This window comes from Peromyscus californicus, unplaced genomic scaffold (assembly GCF_007827085.1).
Source record: "Peromyscus californicus insignis strain IS unplaced genomic scaffold, ASM782708v3 Scaffold_14__1_contigs__length_90479793_seg_2, whole genome shotgun sequence".
In the NCBI taxonomy this organism is placed as follows: Eukaryota; Metazoa; Chordata; class Mammalia; order Rodentia; family Cricetidae; genus Peromyscus; species Peromyscus californicus.
The window spans coordinates 75,781,621-75,797,885 of NW_026294436.1; the positions used below are offsets into that span (position 1 = coordinate 75,781,621).

Consider the following 16,265-nt stretch of genomic DNA (forward strand, 5'->3'; position numbering starts at 1 on the left):
GAAACTAACCAGCGCTTGGGTGATCTCAGAAAGATGTGTCAGTGAAGAGTTGAAAGGAAAGAAGGAAATGCCGACCAAGGACTCTGCAGAAACCAACCACGGAGAAACAAGGTGCTGGCCCTTAGGGCAAAGTCAGGGGAAAGCAGACCTCCACCACAAGGCCATCCCTGCAAGGAACAAGAAGGAAAAGGCGGACCACTGCACTCTGTGAAGAGACCTGAACAGCAACTACCACAGGAGCAGCTGGGAGGGACCTGGGGCACCACAGGATGCTGATCAATGCTGCCTCTTAGTCAGGTGTTAGTTCTAAAGGACTCTTCTGTGTGTGGAACTACAGTGAGCCCTGGCCTGACATACTCTCCTGAACATAGAAATATACTTTAAATTTTTCAAGAGTTACCTATTCTCTAGATAACTGTAGTCTAAGAACCCACAGGAGAAAACACATAAACAACTAGCACAGGGCCAGCAAGACGGCTCAGAGGTAAGTGCTTACTGCCACTCCTGCCACCGGAGCTTGACCCCCAAAAGCCACACGGTAGAAGCAGAGAACTAACTCTCCCACACGTAAATAAAAATAAAAGAAACAACCTTTTTACACAGGCAGCCAAAGAAATAATAATAAATGATAACAACTACCAGGATAGTGAGCAGAGGGTGCATGCCCACCAGGAGGGTAAACAGAGGGTACATGTCCACCTGGATGGTGAGCAGAGGGTGCATGTCCACCAGGAGGGTAAACAGAGGGTGCATGTCCACCAGGAGGGTGAGCAGAGGGTGGTGCCATGACCCCCAGGAGGGTGAGCAGCAGATTTTGTTTTCCCTGGTGCTAGCCCACTCTCCCCGCATTCGGCAGTTCTGCTATCCAGTAGGAGGGGTCCACCAACCAGGGACAACTCTGTCCCTTATCAAGTTAGGAAAACAAGTGAGGGTACATGACCACACCATACCAGGGCAGTAAACTCTGGGTGTTCATTAGAACTAGGAGGGAGGATAGCCTTTTCCCCACGATCCCAGGGATCCAACCTGAGCAAGGAACACAGCAGCAAGTGCAGTGTGCGAGCAGAGCGGGCAACGCAAAGAGACCAGCCATTCTTCCTTAAGACACCCAAGGTGAGCTGACCACACAGTCAAGCGTTTTCTAGGCTAACACTCCTTTGTATACAAACTTCTTGGAGCTGCTAAGGGTTTTGCTACCTATAACTGGAAAAGTCCTGTAACAGGAAGTCTGAGAGGAGTGACTGAGGCACAGGTGTCACCTGAAAGGGAACAGGTATTCTACAAGCCTGGGCAACAGTCCCTCCAAACGGGCTTCTGCTGGCTCACTCCTAAACCTGCCTGAGAAGAGAGGAACTGGTGTGCTGGTGGACACAGAAAATAGAGGCGAGCTGAGGGTACTTAACCTACTTCAAATCTTCCATTTTTACTCTTAATTTTAGTGCTTTAAAATTCTTCTGGGAGGCTTTAAAATAGTTCAGATCTGGAAAACTCTCAATTAAGGCATTGAGAGTTTGAGTTATTGAGTTATAGGGAAAAGTACAATCTTTATTTTAGAATTTAAAAAAACTAAGAACATTTCACATTAGAAAATACCTAAATTTGTTCAATAATGCTATATTCACTGAAAAGATCTTACCCAACCATACTAAATGATGAATAAAATAAAAAGAAATATCAAGACCACAGCATGACTCACATCACAACACAAACCTCTGTGGCAGTAGGCTTAAAGCAGCCACCAGAAGGAAATGAGTGTGCGCGTGTGTTAGCAGAGCAACTGACCGGGAAGTGGGGTGGAGGCAAGAGAACCCCTGGTCACCAGTGGCCAACCACCTTAGCATCCACAGCAGTGAACAGCAGACCCTTCCCAAACAAGACACATACATGGACAAAAACACACCAGCTTTTTACACACTGTCCTCACGCTCAGCAATGTTTGTAGTGAAGTGAGCGGCGGGTAAAGTGAACTGGAAAATGCATCTGTGATATGATGTTAATAGCACTAAGGGGAGAGACAAGTACCTCAGGGTTAAAGTGGCATTTTCCATTCCTAAGAGCCAATAATAACAGAGCGCCTTGCCTGCCTCCATCAGACCCACACTTTCCTGACTGTCCCGTCTGTCTGTCTGTCCACTTTAAAGCAAACATGAGGATCCACAGGGTTTCCAAAAGCGTAAGCAATTCTCATCCAAGGGAAGAATCCACGACCGCAGCTGCTTCACACAGCACCTAAGCGTGACCGACCGCATAGCCTCAGCAACGATGCCCAGGCATGTCCTAAAACCAGCCATTTGACACATGGCTGAATTTAGAGCTCACCTGGTGACTGTCACCCAGAAGTACATATGAGTTCATGGTTTCCTCTAGGAAGAAGAGGCAGGGTCCAGAAAGAGACAGAACAGCACAGCATGGGCACAGTCATAGTCTGACTGGGGTGGTGTGAGCTGTGGGAAAGGCTGGGTATTGCTATTAAATCTTTTGCCAGAATGAAAACAGCAGAAAGTGAATTGTGTCTCTAAGCTAAGCTGTAACATTGGAACCAGTCACACTAGTGACAGACACCAACAAAATTTCCAAAGGTAAAATACTATCAACAATAACTCTGGAGATCTTTTCATTATAAATCTCCTTCCTAATGTGTACTGGAGATATCAAAGGAAAAGGCAATAGGGGGAGGGGGGAGAGTCAACTGTGGCACTGCCACCAAGTCCCTGAAAAACAGTTGTAGCTGGGCAGAAAACACCAAACCGTCTAGGAGATGTACACCATGTTACCACACACCACAGATACATGCAGCAGGAAGAGCCATCACAAACATGACTTAATTCTGCATCTCCGTGCATGGTACATACATGTGAACAATGCTTGTGGGATGTTCACCTGGATGGACAAGGAACAGGAGATGGAAAGAGGAGAAATGTGCAAAATCAAGTTCAGTATGCAACCAAACGTGTGTCTCCATATCACAAAGCTCATCTGATCAGGAGAGGAGTGGGTGAGGGTGCCACACTCACACAGCACCGTGCAGCACCAGTCAGGAAACCAGGTTTGTATGTGGAAAAGCCTAGACTGAACCTCAGCTCAACATCACTGCCCCATCCAACCGAAGCACGAGTCCACCGGGGCCTCGGCCTCCTCACCTCAAAGTGAGGTTTTGAGGTCACCTCAAAGGGAGTAAACATGCCACTTTGGCAACCAAGACACACCAGTCAAAGGTAGCAAGATCAGCTCTGTGATTCCCAGGGGGTCCAGAGGTGGGTATAGGAACAATGCTTGCCATCTGGCAGATTCCTGTTTTAAATAATTATTCTTGCTAAGTAAGTAAGTGCCAAGATTATAGGGTTATTGCATCAACTATTTGCACCCTCTAAATTTCAGTGTGCCTAGACAATGCCCAGTGTGACTACTAGAATTCGGCCTTGGCTTTCCCGAAAATTAAGAAACTGGTGCTGTGACAGGCATTTAACACATGACAGGCTGCTGCCACAGCCACCGCCACCGCCGCTGCTGAAACAATTCATTAGCACCTTTTGCCATCCATTTGCCATGCTGTATTATTCTAACTCTCCCAACAAGCCTACTCTGAGGACACAGGGGACATGGAAGGATGGTATGGAATGGACTACCCATCCTCTATAAAGGTTCACATTTATTCCTGCAACCTTGACTTTCAGACTTTCTCTTTTAAATCCATCTCAACCTGAGAGTCTAGAAAACAGTACTTTCTTTTGCGAACCATCTCCAGCAAAGTCAGGTCCACAGAGGACAAAGCACCCCCCACCCCCGCCCCCGCAGGACACACTTCTGGTCTGTGCCACTCTGCGTGCGTTAGTCTCTGCTGTGAAAATGCTAGTTAGTAAGAAAAACACCAGCATTCCACCAGCTCCACGACAACCTGACAGGCTCCCAACCCGTGAGGACCACAGACAAACTTGCAGGCTTCTCTATGAAAGACTTCCGCCTGGATTCCCAGGGCCAGAAACAATCACCACACAAAGCATGCAGACCCAAACCAGTCCTGAGAACAACTGCCGTCGAAAGAGCTGAGCTGTGGTTCTTTATTTGTAGGTGTTACTGACTCTGAGGACGTTTTAGTGACAGAACTGTCACACCAGAGCAAACTTTCCCCAAGGAGGGTCTTTTCTGAGCAAGAATGTCAAACCAAGTACAAGCTAGAGACCAAGGACAAGGCCCACAGGTCCACGGGGTGGTGAGCACTGTACTTCTGCTGAGTCCTCAGACTGTGCTCACCGCTCTGACGTCACATTCTACACATTGTCACATGCAAAACTGCATGGACTGAAACCCATTCCTTATAAAGAATCAGAATTCCATAGATGGGAGCTGAGTGAAAACAGAAAACTAGAATTCAGTAACTGGGGTTCCCATAGTCAGTCTGAATAAAGCCATTTGTGGTGAGTAAACAGTAAAACACGACAAGCAGTTAAGTCAATTGCTCTCTCTGGATGGCGCATTAACAGTGAAACCCTATCAGGAGCAGACAGAACACTATGGTTTCAGACAGAAACAGCTTAAACAGCTAGCTGGACTTAGGCAGACGCTCAGTGAGCTTTGTAGCGAGTTGGATATACGACCCACTATAACCAGCAGAGTTAATAACCAACTGAATCGTCTTTGTCACTTGCTGATCTGCCTTTATACTTCTCATTGTGGAGCAACGGTTTTTATTTGTCTGGTGCCATCAAGTGGCAACATTATGAAGTGTCCCTATTAAGTACAAATAACTTTTAGACAGAAAGATGTCACAATGATATGGCTCACCTATGCTAACTAAATACACATGATGTTTTAGCAAGCTGGTATATGATGTTTGAAAAAAAGGAGAAGCATCAGAGCAGATATTCTGCAACTCATCCCAATTCCAGATGACAGGGTAAGAAGAGAAATGAAGATCCCTTTAGACAGAACACTCCACACACAAACCCCAGCGAGACTATGAAAGGCCTGAAAAATAAAACGGTCCAAAATCATCTACCAATCAAAAGGTGAAAACAAATGACTTCAGAGTTAGTTTCTCAGTTTGAAATGTTAAAACTTACAGCTACCATAACATTTTAAATACTGAAGTCTCACAGAATCAGCTATTGAAACTCCACGTCACAGTCAAATGAATGCATCCAGCAACATCAGCAAGACAACTACTAGCCAAAAGGGAAACAGAGTCCACGCCTTTTGTTTCCACATCCACAGATGTCAGCAGCTCTGTGACCAACCTCTGAAACAGGCCACAACTCCAGTTAAAGAGGACAATGGACACAATCGACTCTGCACTTCTGAGGCTCCGCTAGCAGGACAGCAAAAGAATTTACTGAGGGCAAAGCCCTACTTGAGCAGAGAGTGGGAGAAATAAGAAGAGCAACAAAACCTTAGAAATGAGGAAGTAAATGGATGGGAAAAGAGTGTCTCATGACCCCTTTGTGTAAAAGAGGAGAATCAGTCAAAACGCTAGATAAGCAGCAGTGAGCAAACACACACATGTACTTCCATGGCCCAATAAAAAGTCTCCAACGGGGGCTGGAGAGACGGCTCAGTGGTGAACAGCACATACTGCTCTTCCAGAAGATCCAAGTTATCAGGCGGCTCCCAACAAACTACAACTTCAGCTCCAGGGGGGTCTCTTGCTTCTGTGGGCAAAATACACTCACATGCACATGCCTGCCTTCCCCCGAAACTAAAAATAAAATTAAAAAGCAGTCTTCATAACTGTACAGTCATAAAGGGTCACTTAGAGAGATAAAACAAAACTTGCAAAAAAAAAGTCTCTAGAAGTTAGGGTACTTGGGGCACGAGGTAACCAACAAGGTAGAAATGAAGGCTAAAAAGAAGAATCTGGGGCCAGAGAGAAGGCTCAGTGGTTAAGAGCACTTTTCGCTCTTCCAGGGGATCCTGGTTCAGTTCCCAGAACCCACATAGCAACTCACAACTTCTGTAATTTCAGTTCCAGGGGATCCGATGCCTTCTTCCCAGGGCATTAGGCTCTGGTAGTACATACACAGACATACACACAGGCAAACACTCACACACATAAAGTAAAACCTAAAAAAGTGTTCTTTAAGAAGAAATTCAGTCAAAAGGCTTGATAAGAAGCAGTGTGGAAACACACACACACTCCAGAGAGAGGGCAGAAGGTTCTAGAATAACAGGATGCCAGGTGTACTGAGAGAACACAGTGAAGGGAAGTGTTAGTAGACAGGAAGCAGATCAGCAGGTCAAAGAGCAAAGATCAGCAGCAGAAATGACTTTCTAGACACTGAAGAAAGTCCCATCAGTCTTTGATTATTACATCCTATCCAAGAAGTCACTTCACCAACTACAGGGCACTTTATTCTGTGTCTGAGATGAAAAAGAAAAGTACAAAAATAAAGCCTGGTGCATTAAACAAACAAAGAAAAAGTAAGGTCTACTTAGAGACACTAAATTACGCTCAGCTCCACACATTGCTGTCACTTGCACTAACTAGGTGGAGGTACCAGTCACCTCAGCTAATAAAGAGCAGAGTGGTGGACAAACCATGGGTGTCCCCTTCTCCACTGTCAAAGTCCACTGAGTAAACTCGTGGACAGTCCCCAGCATCGCTCTGAGTACTGTCACAGGAGGAAGACTGCCACTCCCACAGTGCATTCGGGGATGCTGCTCTTTGAAGTAATCCATTTTCGTACATTGCTCAGAATGCCAAGCACCTGCAATGATGTCACTGATGTGGCCTTCTCATTCCCAGCCCTGAACACAGGAGACACAGAGTGTCGGGCACAGTCCAGACATTTCTCATTTCCTCACAGTGCATAAGCTGTGCCAGGACAAAACTGTGGGCAAAACCATACCTTGCACACCTTCCAGGAGCAGGTCAACGCCCTTCCTGTAAAAGTCAGAAGCAGCTTCATAGTCATCTTCTTCCTCCTTCTTCACGGCCAGCTTGATGAGTTCCCCGGCCTTCTCCAGGTAATCTCTCCTGCCAAGCCTGGGCTTCAAGCTGCTGGGGAAGAGGCTTCGGCTTTCCCGGTCTTCTGCTCTGCTCGGCTCACTGTCAGACGCAACAGCCCCTGCTGCTGAAGAATCCGCAGACAGACTCAGACCAAAAGTTTTACTGGGAGAACCCTGACGGGAAGCCATTCCATCATCTACCTCTACAAGAGAGTCCACATCAACAGTGAGGGACAGGAGGTCGCTGTCACTGGAGAAGCCTGGAATGAGAACACGGGAGACAACATGAGACTAGCAGTAGCCACAGGGCACAGGGCGCACACACACCACTATCCTCCCATAACCAGCTCAGCCAGGGCAGTGTGGCCGTATGGTGGCTGGAAGGTTCTAGCAGATTTTCTCAGCTTGGTCCATCGGGTGCTGCGCTGCCTGTAACTTCAGTTCCATGGGACTCAACACCCTCTTCTGGCCTCTGAGGGCACCAGGCACACACGCGGTACACATTAATACATGCAGGCAAACATTCAAACACACAAGATAAAAATAAAACTCTTAAAATATTAAAACCATTACACATTAATAAATTTTATGAAAACTAACTACATTTGTCAAAAAAAAAAACTTATTGGAAGAAGTAGCAATCTTTTGACATTTTTCAAGTCTCAGTGTGTGGCTGAACAGAACATGAGGAATTCTGACCCTTGATTCCTATCTGTCATCACACAGTTGTGGTTGGAAGATGTGGATAAAAGAGAAAGTGCTGTAAGATAATTGAGTTTGCTGTTTTTCCCTTTTGTTATTCTTGGAGGCGGGCTTGTGTGGCAGTCAATTCTTCCCTTCTACCATGTCGGACCTGGGGACCGAACTCAACTCATCACGCTTGGCCGCAGACACCTTTACCTGCTGAGCCTTGTCATACTACTGGGTTTTTTGTTTGCTTGTTTTTCTTTTTTTGTTTGTTTGTTTGTTTGTTTTTCGAGACAGAGTTTCTCTGTGTAGTTTTGGTGCCTGTTCTGGATCTCACTCTGTAGACCAGGCTGGCCTCGAACTCACAGAGATCCACCTGGCTCTGTTTCCCGAGTGGTGGGATTAAAGGCGTGCGCCACCACCGCCCGGCTACTACTGTTTTTCTATATGACACTAAAACTCTACACTGCTGCTCTCTTATTAAAGCTGGTTGCAATGCAGAACACATAAAATCTAAACAAGAAATTTGTAGGTTCACTACATTTAAATCCATCGGTCTGTCTTGAATAATCTTTTATCTATGCTGTTTATAGCTTCATAAATCAATTATTTTTAAAATGTCAGTTCCCTGAGTACCACAGATCTTCCAAATATCAACCTCTCATTTCATTATTATGGTATAAAAATCACATTGAGAAACTGTCAAATTCAAACAGACAAAGGGGACACAAAAATCCGAACTTGGGAAGGAAAACTGTTTCACTGGCAACAAATACTACGAGCTGTTTTTCTTAAAGAGTCAGCTCACTTTATTTCAAGAAGAAAGTGTACCAAGCACACAAGTGTGACAACGTCTGTTTATCCACTATTGATTTAAGCAAAATGGCCTCCCGTGAGCAAGCGGCTCCTCAGCTCAGCTCCACCGCTCACAGCCGCCTTCCCTCCTGAAGGCATGGTGGCTTAGCAGAGCATGGTGCATGCTTCCTAGTGTGCTGGGCTGTGAGGGGCAGCAGGCCACTGCTCACTGCTCTCTCAAGAGCACTCTGAGAGGCAGTGCTGCTTTACCGTGAGCATGTGCAATAACGAATCTTAGTTCTTCGGTGTCCAGTTTGGTCCTCATTGCTTCTGTGTGTGACATTCAATGCAAAGGTCAGCACACTAAAAACATCCCAGGTGACTGCGTCATTAAAAAGGTTTCGGCCTTGTGAATCCTTGGAGATCTCAGAAACACACACAGGTCTCAACCATTCACTAAAACTGCTGATTCTATGAGACAAGACTCGAGATCACATTGCCTGAAGCAGTTTAGGCACAGCCAGAGATCTGCACTGCTGTCTCCCGGCTTTGATTTTTTGGCAGGGTTTGGTTTGGTTTGGTTTTTTGATGATTCTGGGCATCAAACCCACCACAAGCATCCTACCACTGAACTACATCTCCGGTCAGCACCATCATTGACTATGAAATTCCAGTTTCCAGAAAAAGGCATTTTAAAAGACAGTTCTCTCCACAGGAGGCAACACTCAGTATGAAAACTGCAGGTTGATCAGACTACACAATTCTAAGACAAGGGATCAGCAGATTCCTGTCTGTGGAGAGCCAAGAAGTAAATACTTCAGATCTGCTGTAGCCACTCATCTCCACACTGGCCACCCTGGACAGATGAGCATGGCTGGACTTCAGTAACATTTTAGTTGTGGACCCTGAAACTTTAATTGTGTGTAATGTCACATCAAAAACTAATATCCCTTGTGGTTTCTCAACCATTTAAAAACGTGAAAAAAAAAATCTTAGCTCACGGGCCACAGGAAAACAGCTGGGGCCAGTTTGTCAGCCGGTGGTAGCCTCAATTGCTCACTTCCTATCAAATAAAGTAAGAATAAGAACATGTGACCAGGAGCTAAGTCCATGTTCAAATCAGCTTTACACACAACTTTAGCACCTTGTCAATATAGCACTGTTTTCATTTGTTCTTTTCTTTTTTTCTTTCAAATTCTTGGGGTCCCTATAAAGAACTACCTTGTTCCCAAAAAGGAACAGATTTCATTAAATCCACAGCTTCAAATGGATGTCACTGGACCAAGTTCTTGGCATTCTAGACGAAGACAGCATCTGGTAGACAGCATTTCATAGTCAAAATCTTCCTACAGCATCCAAAAGTTATTCACCCACTATTCTAAAAACTATTTTAATTTTTTGAGTAATTTTAAAATACTTCATATGTGTCAATGCAAACTTATTTCCTTAAATGCTGCCATTGTCTAACTACTGCACTGAAACTAATAAATGTTCAGCTAGAGGAAAATTCTGCATATCCAGACAACTAAAGAAGGAAAGAGCTGGGAGCTTCTGTGTGTTCTCCAATGCCTCCTGACTTGAGCAGTGCTCCATCAGCTACACAGCCCTCTCACAGAACCTCCACTTCCTCCCTCTCATGGCTGTTCCACGCTGCGCCCGATTTCGCATTCCCAGCAGGACCAGAAGGCAAGCAGGTGATTATGTACACTCAGTTTCTTGGCTTTTGACCACAAAAATCTAAGAACATAGTTTCACTTCCTCCTGCTTTTACAACTTTGTTTTATCAGCAAACATAATCCAAACTACATATATATGTGCACACACATATAGATGTACAGAGAGATGGATAAATACACACACATATATGTGTGTGTGTGCGTGTGTGTGTGTGTGTGTGTGTGTAGTTGTATAGATAAAAATGTAAATACACATATATATGTACACGCATGTATAGCTATATAGATAGAAATGTAAATACACATGTGTATATGTGCATACATACAGATGTATATAGATACAATGTGTAAAAACACAAGTGTACATATGGGCACACATACAGATATATAGACAGACATGACACATAAAAGTCAATACCTACTTTATTTACTTAAGTACATCCGCTAATACAGTCTTGCTCAGCAACTTGACATGGTCCTACAACTCAACTTGTTTTATGTAAAACTGTATCTGAGCATCCCATGAAGTGGAGACTACAACCCAGACAGGGAGTGAGTAAGTATGAGACAGGGAGCGACAACCACACTACAGGCTGTGAGTCTCGCTAAGGAGGAAGAGGGTGGGGCAGGGCAGCATGGGTACTTGTACAATATACAGACTATCTGTGAAAGTTAAACCAACCTAAAGCCAACCCATCCTGACAGGGACCCTTAGGACATCACCAGAGTAGTAGGCGCACCCTTCCACAGCACCATCACTCAAAACCCTATGCCTCTTTTGGAAGTGATACAAGGGGAAGTCAAAGGTTCCATGAAAGTCTCCTGCCTCCGGGTGTGGATCACAGAGATTCCAGTCTCGGTGCTATTAGAGGGCCCCAGGTGACTTGTTAAAAAGCAGCTACAGACACGAGGGGTGTGTTTAGCATCCCAGTCCACCTGCCTGCCCTCACCTCTGGGCTTTGAACTGCTCAGAGTCAGGCAGTATAGCGAAATCTGCCTAGGACACCATCTCTGAAAGACGGGCCTGGGGGAAAGGTTGAGCTGCCACACACAGGAGCTTTATACTATGAGCCATCAGAACGCCGCATTTGAAGACCATCTGCACAAAGAGATCGGCCTCCTTTGACAACAGGTGGCCTCTCGTGGGTGACTACATATAAAACACATGGCCTCGTTACTATTAGCCCATCGCCTCTACTCAACTCTGCGGTTCAAACATTGCCACAGTCGACCAAAGGGAGTTTCTACTTGTCCCAGCATCAGTCACTCCTGCTACATGCACAGCAAAGAGCACCCAGCCCAGAACCAAGATTACCAGGAGGTAGAAGGCACTAGGACCTGACAGGATCTGATCTGATCAAGCCCTTCTTAGAGGAGAGGCTCATGAGGTCCCACCCCTAGCTGGGGAGGCGGTGACAGGTAATGGCTGCTGGGAGAGCAGTCATTTTTCTTCAGTAGTGTAGCCATGGAAAGAAACCTATGCTTCAGTTAATAGCCACACACCCACACTCATCAGCAACCCTAACTAAACTCAGTGGGCCGTTAAAATTAAATAGGGAAAAGCAGGAGGGAAATTAGTTGGGGAGAAGAAGGGGTCCAGAAAGAGTGGGGAAGTGTGAGAGGGTGTAGGGGTGTATTATATGCAAATAGGCAATTGTTGAAGAATACATTTTTAAACAGAAAAGAAACAGGCCCTTCTAAATATGTCTGTGAGAAAATCCCTAAATCCAGAGCTGTGTGCTAATCACAGTCGTGCTACTCAACAGCAAGGACGGCTACGAACCAAGAAGAACTGGCCTTTGACAGTCCCAAGGTTAATAACAAGCCTAAGCTTTACCTTTGAGAAACTACCAAAAGTCCCGGAGACCCTGCTGTGCATCCACTGGGAACAGAACAGGCTTCAAGTACAGCCCAGCGGGAACATGGCTAAGCTCTGCCCCAGCTCCCTTTCGGCTCAAGGGCCTGTTGTCCCACTGCCCATCTTTCTGTAGAGTCCAGGTTCCAGTTCTGCTACCCTATACATGTATGTGCAGAAGTGTACATGCTATGTCCATGCAGGTCCCTCTGAGGCCAGAATAGGGCATGAAATCCCCTAGAGCTGGAGTTACAAGAGCTTGTGAAGCCATCCAACATGGATTCTGAGAACTGAACTCAGCAAGTGCTGAGCCATCTTTCTGGACACACCCTGAGCTTTCTCCACCAAACATGTGTTCATCCCTTCACAGCAAGTCAAAGTTCTGGGAGTTACCAAATAGCACCAAGTAGTTACTTGACTACTGCCAAACTCTAGTGTCTAATTGAAAAGGAAAGGGCATTTGTATAACATCTAATGCCCCTGCTAATCCCAAACCCAGGTGACCATAACAAATCATGAACTTTTCATTTGGTCCACCCACCCTGCCACAAAGTTCCAAATATCCAGTGTTACTCCCAACAGCCCTGTAGTGCCCCCTGTTCTTCAAGCAACATACATACAATGATATACACTCACATATGTGTTTACCTTTATTGTTTATTCGTTGGGTTTTGGTTGGTTTGGTTTTTGAGAAAGGAACTCTTAGCCCATGCTAACCTTAAACTCACTGTGTAGGGGACTCTGGCCTTCAATTCCTGATGTTCCTGCCTCCATCTCCCACGTGTGTTCGGGGACTACAGGTGTGCACCACCAGCCCTTGTTCAACTGTTTATCTTGAGAAAGATTTCCCACTGAAGCAAATGTAATTAGAAAGCGAACAATGGTGAGCAGACAAGACAAGAACAAAAAGCAGAGCTCCTTCAGCTGACGGGCACACGCTCCACTAGGGCAGAGGGAGGGGAGGAAGCCCGGCCCTGGGATTTGAGTTCCCTCAGTGCCATCTTGTGGACATTCGTAGAATAAAACTTTTATTTCAAACATAAACTGCTTCTAGTTGGACTTCGTATTTTGTCATGATACTCTGCACCATCCAGACTTTAGGTTAATCTTAAAACAGACTTATGTTATTAGTTAGCTGACCATCTGAAGTATATTCATATTTAAAGTGACTGCCTCGAAGCACAAACATTAAATTCACTAAATAAAAATAACACAAAGAAAAATTAAAAACAAAGGGTATTTTTATCCTCTGTGTATTTTCATGTATGTATGTCATGCATGTTTGTGGGTGTTAGCATGGACACAGATGACACAGCACACCCCAGGCTAGCTGGCCTACACACTTCTGGGGCGTCTCCTGCCTCCACCTCCCACCTCTCTGTAGGAGTGGTGGGACTGCACATGTGTACCTGACTTTTGTGTGGGTTTTCGGGATCTGGACTCAGATCCTCACACCTAAGACGGCAAGCACTCCACCACAGAGGCCTGAGCCAGCCTTATAAAAGAGTTGTTTTTTAATCCAACTTAAATAACTATGCACCTTCCCAATTAGTCCTAATAAATAAATAAATAAACAACACTATCCAAAATCTAGCAGTTTAGCAGCAAGGCCACCTGCATCCCTCAGGCAGGCCAGCAGAGGAGAGAAGTGCCCCCTCCCCAAGGCTGTGTTCCCACGCCCCCCACCGTCTCAGTAATTCTAATAAAACACACAGGTTTCAAATGGAAAGAAAGACGCTCGAGAACCACGAGCACTCCTTTCACCTCTCAGGGAATGGCGCCTAACTGCTCTGGACAAAGGAGGCCGAGCGGAACTAGTGTCATATGTAGGGCTGGACTGGTTAAAAGCACATGCTCCTACAGGTTCAGGTCCTAGCTCACAACTGTCCAGAACTCCAGGTCCAGGGACCCTGACAAACTTCTGACCTCCAACAGCATCATACACACAATTAGGTGCACAGACATATATGCAGTTAATACACATAAAATAGAAAACCTAAAAAAAAAAAAATTAAAGAAAAATGTTACATTTTGTCTGAAAACAAACTCATTTCATAATTTGATTTCACACTAAAGTAGTTGCCAGTTTAACCATCAAATTCTTGTTTTATGCAATCTGAAAGAGGGTTCTTCCTTCCACTGTACTGTGATAATCTTAAAACAAAAACAAATTCCATATTTTCATGTTTCCATCAGTACTTTCTCTTTGAAGTAAACTAGAATTTGTCAATGGCATGTTTAAAGTGCAAACAACAATGGTAATAATAACCACTCAGCATGCCTGTCTCTGGGACATGAACTTCTCCAGAAGTTTGGGTACTTGGTTCCCGGGGGAACTGTGATGAAGTGGAACCACCAGAGGTGGGACCCAATAGGAGATACTATGAGGACATCACCTTCCAAGGAGATAAATGTAGTTCTTGTGGGACCTGATGAGATAGACTGGCCCACCTCAGTCTGGATTCCTATCCCGGCAAGTGCTGTGTTTTGAATGTGAAATGTGCCCATGTGCCCCCACAGGCACATGTCTGAGCTGGTTCCCAGTCGGTGGTGGAACTGTTGGAAGCAGGGTGGAGCTGTGAGAAGCAGGCCAAAGAGGGGGCTCTGAAGGAGAAGTCTTTCAGCAGAACTGACCAGCCAGGCTTAGATGCCTCTGCGGAGAGAGGATGTCAGCCATCTGCTCACCTTCAACACCCTTCAATATTTTAAAACAGCATCCCCCAAAAAAAAAAATCATTTCCAAAAACAACACTCCTCTGCTTCCCTTCTGGTCCACCACAAAGTACAGGTAGGCCTCCAAACCACTCCTACCCATGACAATGTCCACGTGAAATGGGCTCTGGGTAGCCTTCCCTCCTCACGTGGATCTCCACATGCAATAAAGAATCCCTGTGGATACCAAAGGCTACTCCCCATCACAGCCCCGCATTCTCAAATCAAAGCTGAAGTTAGAAAGAGAGGCAGGCACCCATCACCCCTGGAGTTGCCTCCTCACTGGCGCTTCCCAGAACTCTTCCTTGTTCTCCTGGTTTTGCTGGGCACCACAGCATCAGCACATACACAGGTGGAGACAGCTATTTCCTTCTCAGGAACAGGGACTCTAACGCAACAGACAGAGCAGGCTAGCCCAGAAAAGTCACCCCAGAAACCAGTTCTAAAGTGACAATCGCAGCAGCACCACCCCCCACAGCTGGGGCTGCAGATCCCCAAACCCATGAGAGAACCCTTGATTAAAACAGGCCCAGATAACAGTCATCCTCCTCAACAGCACGGCAGATTATAAAGCAAAACGACTCTCGGCATGTTTTCCTATGACTGCAGCAGAACGAGGCTGAAGTCCCAGATACTGAAAGTTCCATGGAGGCCCTGGGTGCACAGGCTGTGTGCACTGCAGAATACAGGTCTAAAGGAATGAGAGGTAAAGGAAAAGATTAAAAGCTGAGCACATCTCTACTCAAGGAGGTTACACCAAAAGAAAGTGAAAGAGTGAGGGTACGTGAGTGTGCGTGTGTGTGTGCGTGTGTGTGTGTGTGTGTGTGTAAGGGTGTGTGCGCGTGTGTATGTGAGAGTATGTCTACCTATTTGTACCTGTGTACGCACATGCGCCCACAACAACAGACAGAAACTTGCTAGTTTTAGCAAACCAAGATGAGAACGTCCTAGAGCACGTCTAGGACAGTGGGGCTGCAGATGTCTAAATCAGTGCACTCCCAAACTCAGTGCCAAGGAGACCCCAAGGTCCTCCCAGCAGGCTGTCAGGAGTTTCAGCCTCCTGTGTCAACCCTCATGACAGACATCAAGGTGTATTATTTCATCTATGAATGACCTCTGACAAGCCAAACCTAGGCTAGCTCAGAAAAAATCTGATTGTTTTATTTATAAAAATCCATCCCATGTCCCAATCTCTCTTTTTTTAATATTCTATAACTTGCCCTAAAAGAACAGTGGTTAAGGCAGAGGCAGATGGATCTCTGTGAGTTCAAGGCCAGCCTGGTCTACAGAGCAAGTTCTAAGACAGCCAAGACTATACAGAGAAACCCTGTCTTGAAAAAAAGAACAGTAGTTAGGAAATCCAAACGCTGAAAGGCATATATTAAAATCTGCATGTAAGTTCAAGTACAGCTTAATAAAAACAAAGCAAGAGAATTAAAGTGGTTAAAAGTAAAGCATTGCTTTGTTTGAGGTTTGTGTAATTAGGAAACACATTAAACAACTGCCTTGGGAGTATTTTTTTCAGGTGACAGCTTCATTTAAAGTTGGCCTTGAAATGGGCTAAGAGTCAGGCATGGCTGGGTGGACACCATCACACA

The 16,265-nt window shown here is 45.4% G+C and overlaps 1 protein-coding gene across 3 annotated transcripts in view; it reads right to left on the bottom strand.

Annotated features, from left to right (window-relative positions):
• The window catches only part of Rps6kc1 (ribosomal protein S6 kinase C1), a 156,527-nt gene that overhangs the window by 104,246 nt on the left and 36,016 nt on the right, over window positions 1-16,265 (bottom strand). For all 3 annotated transcript variants that reach the window (XM_052737991.1, XM_052737992.1, XM_052737990.1), the window contains one exon: window positions 6,843-7,202. In XM_052737991.1, coding sequence (XP_052593951.1) covers window positions 6,843-7,202 — 360 coding nt within the window. The remainder of the gene's footprint in view (window positions 1-6,842; window positions 7,203-16,265) is intronic.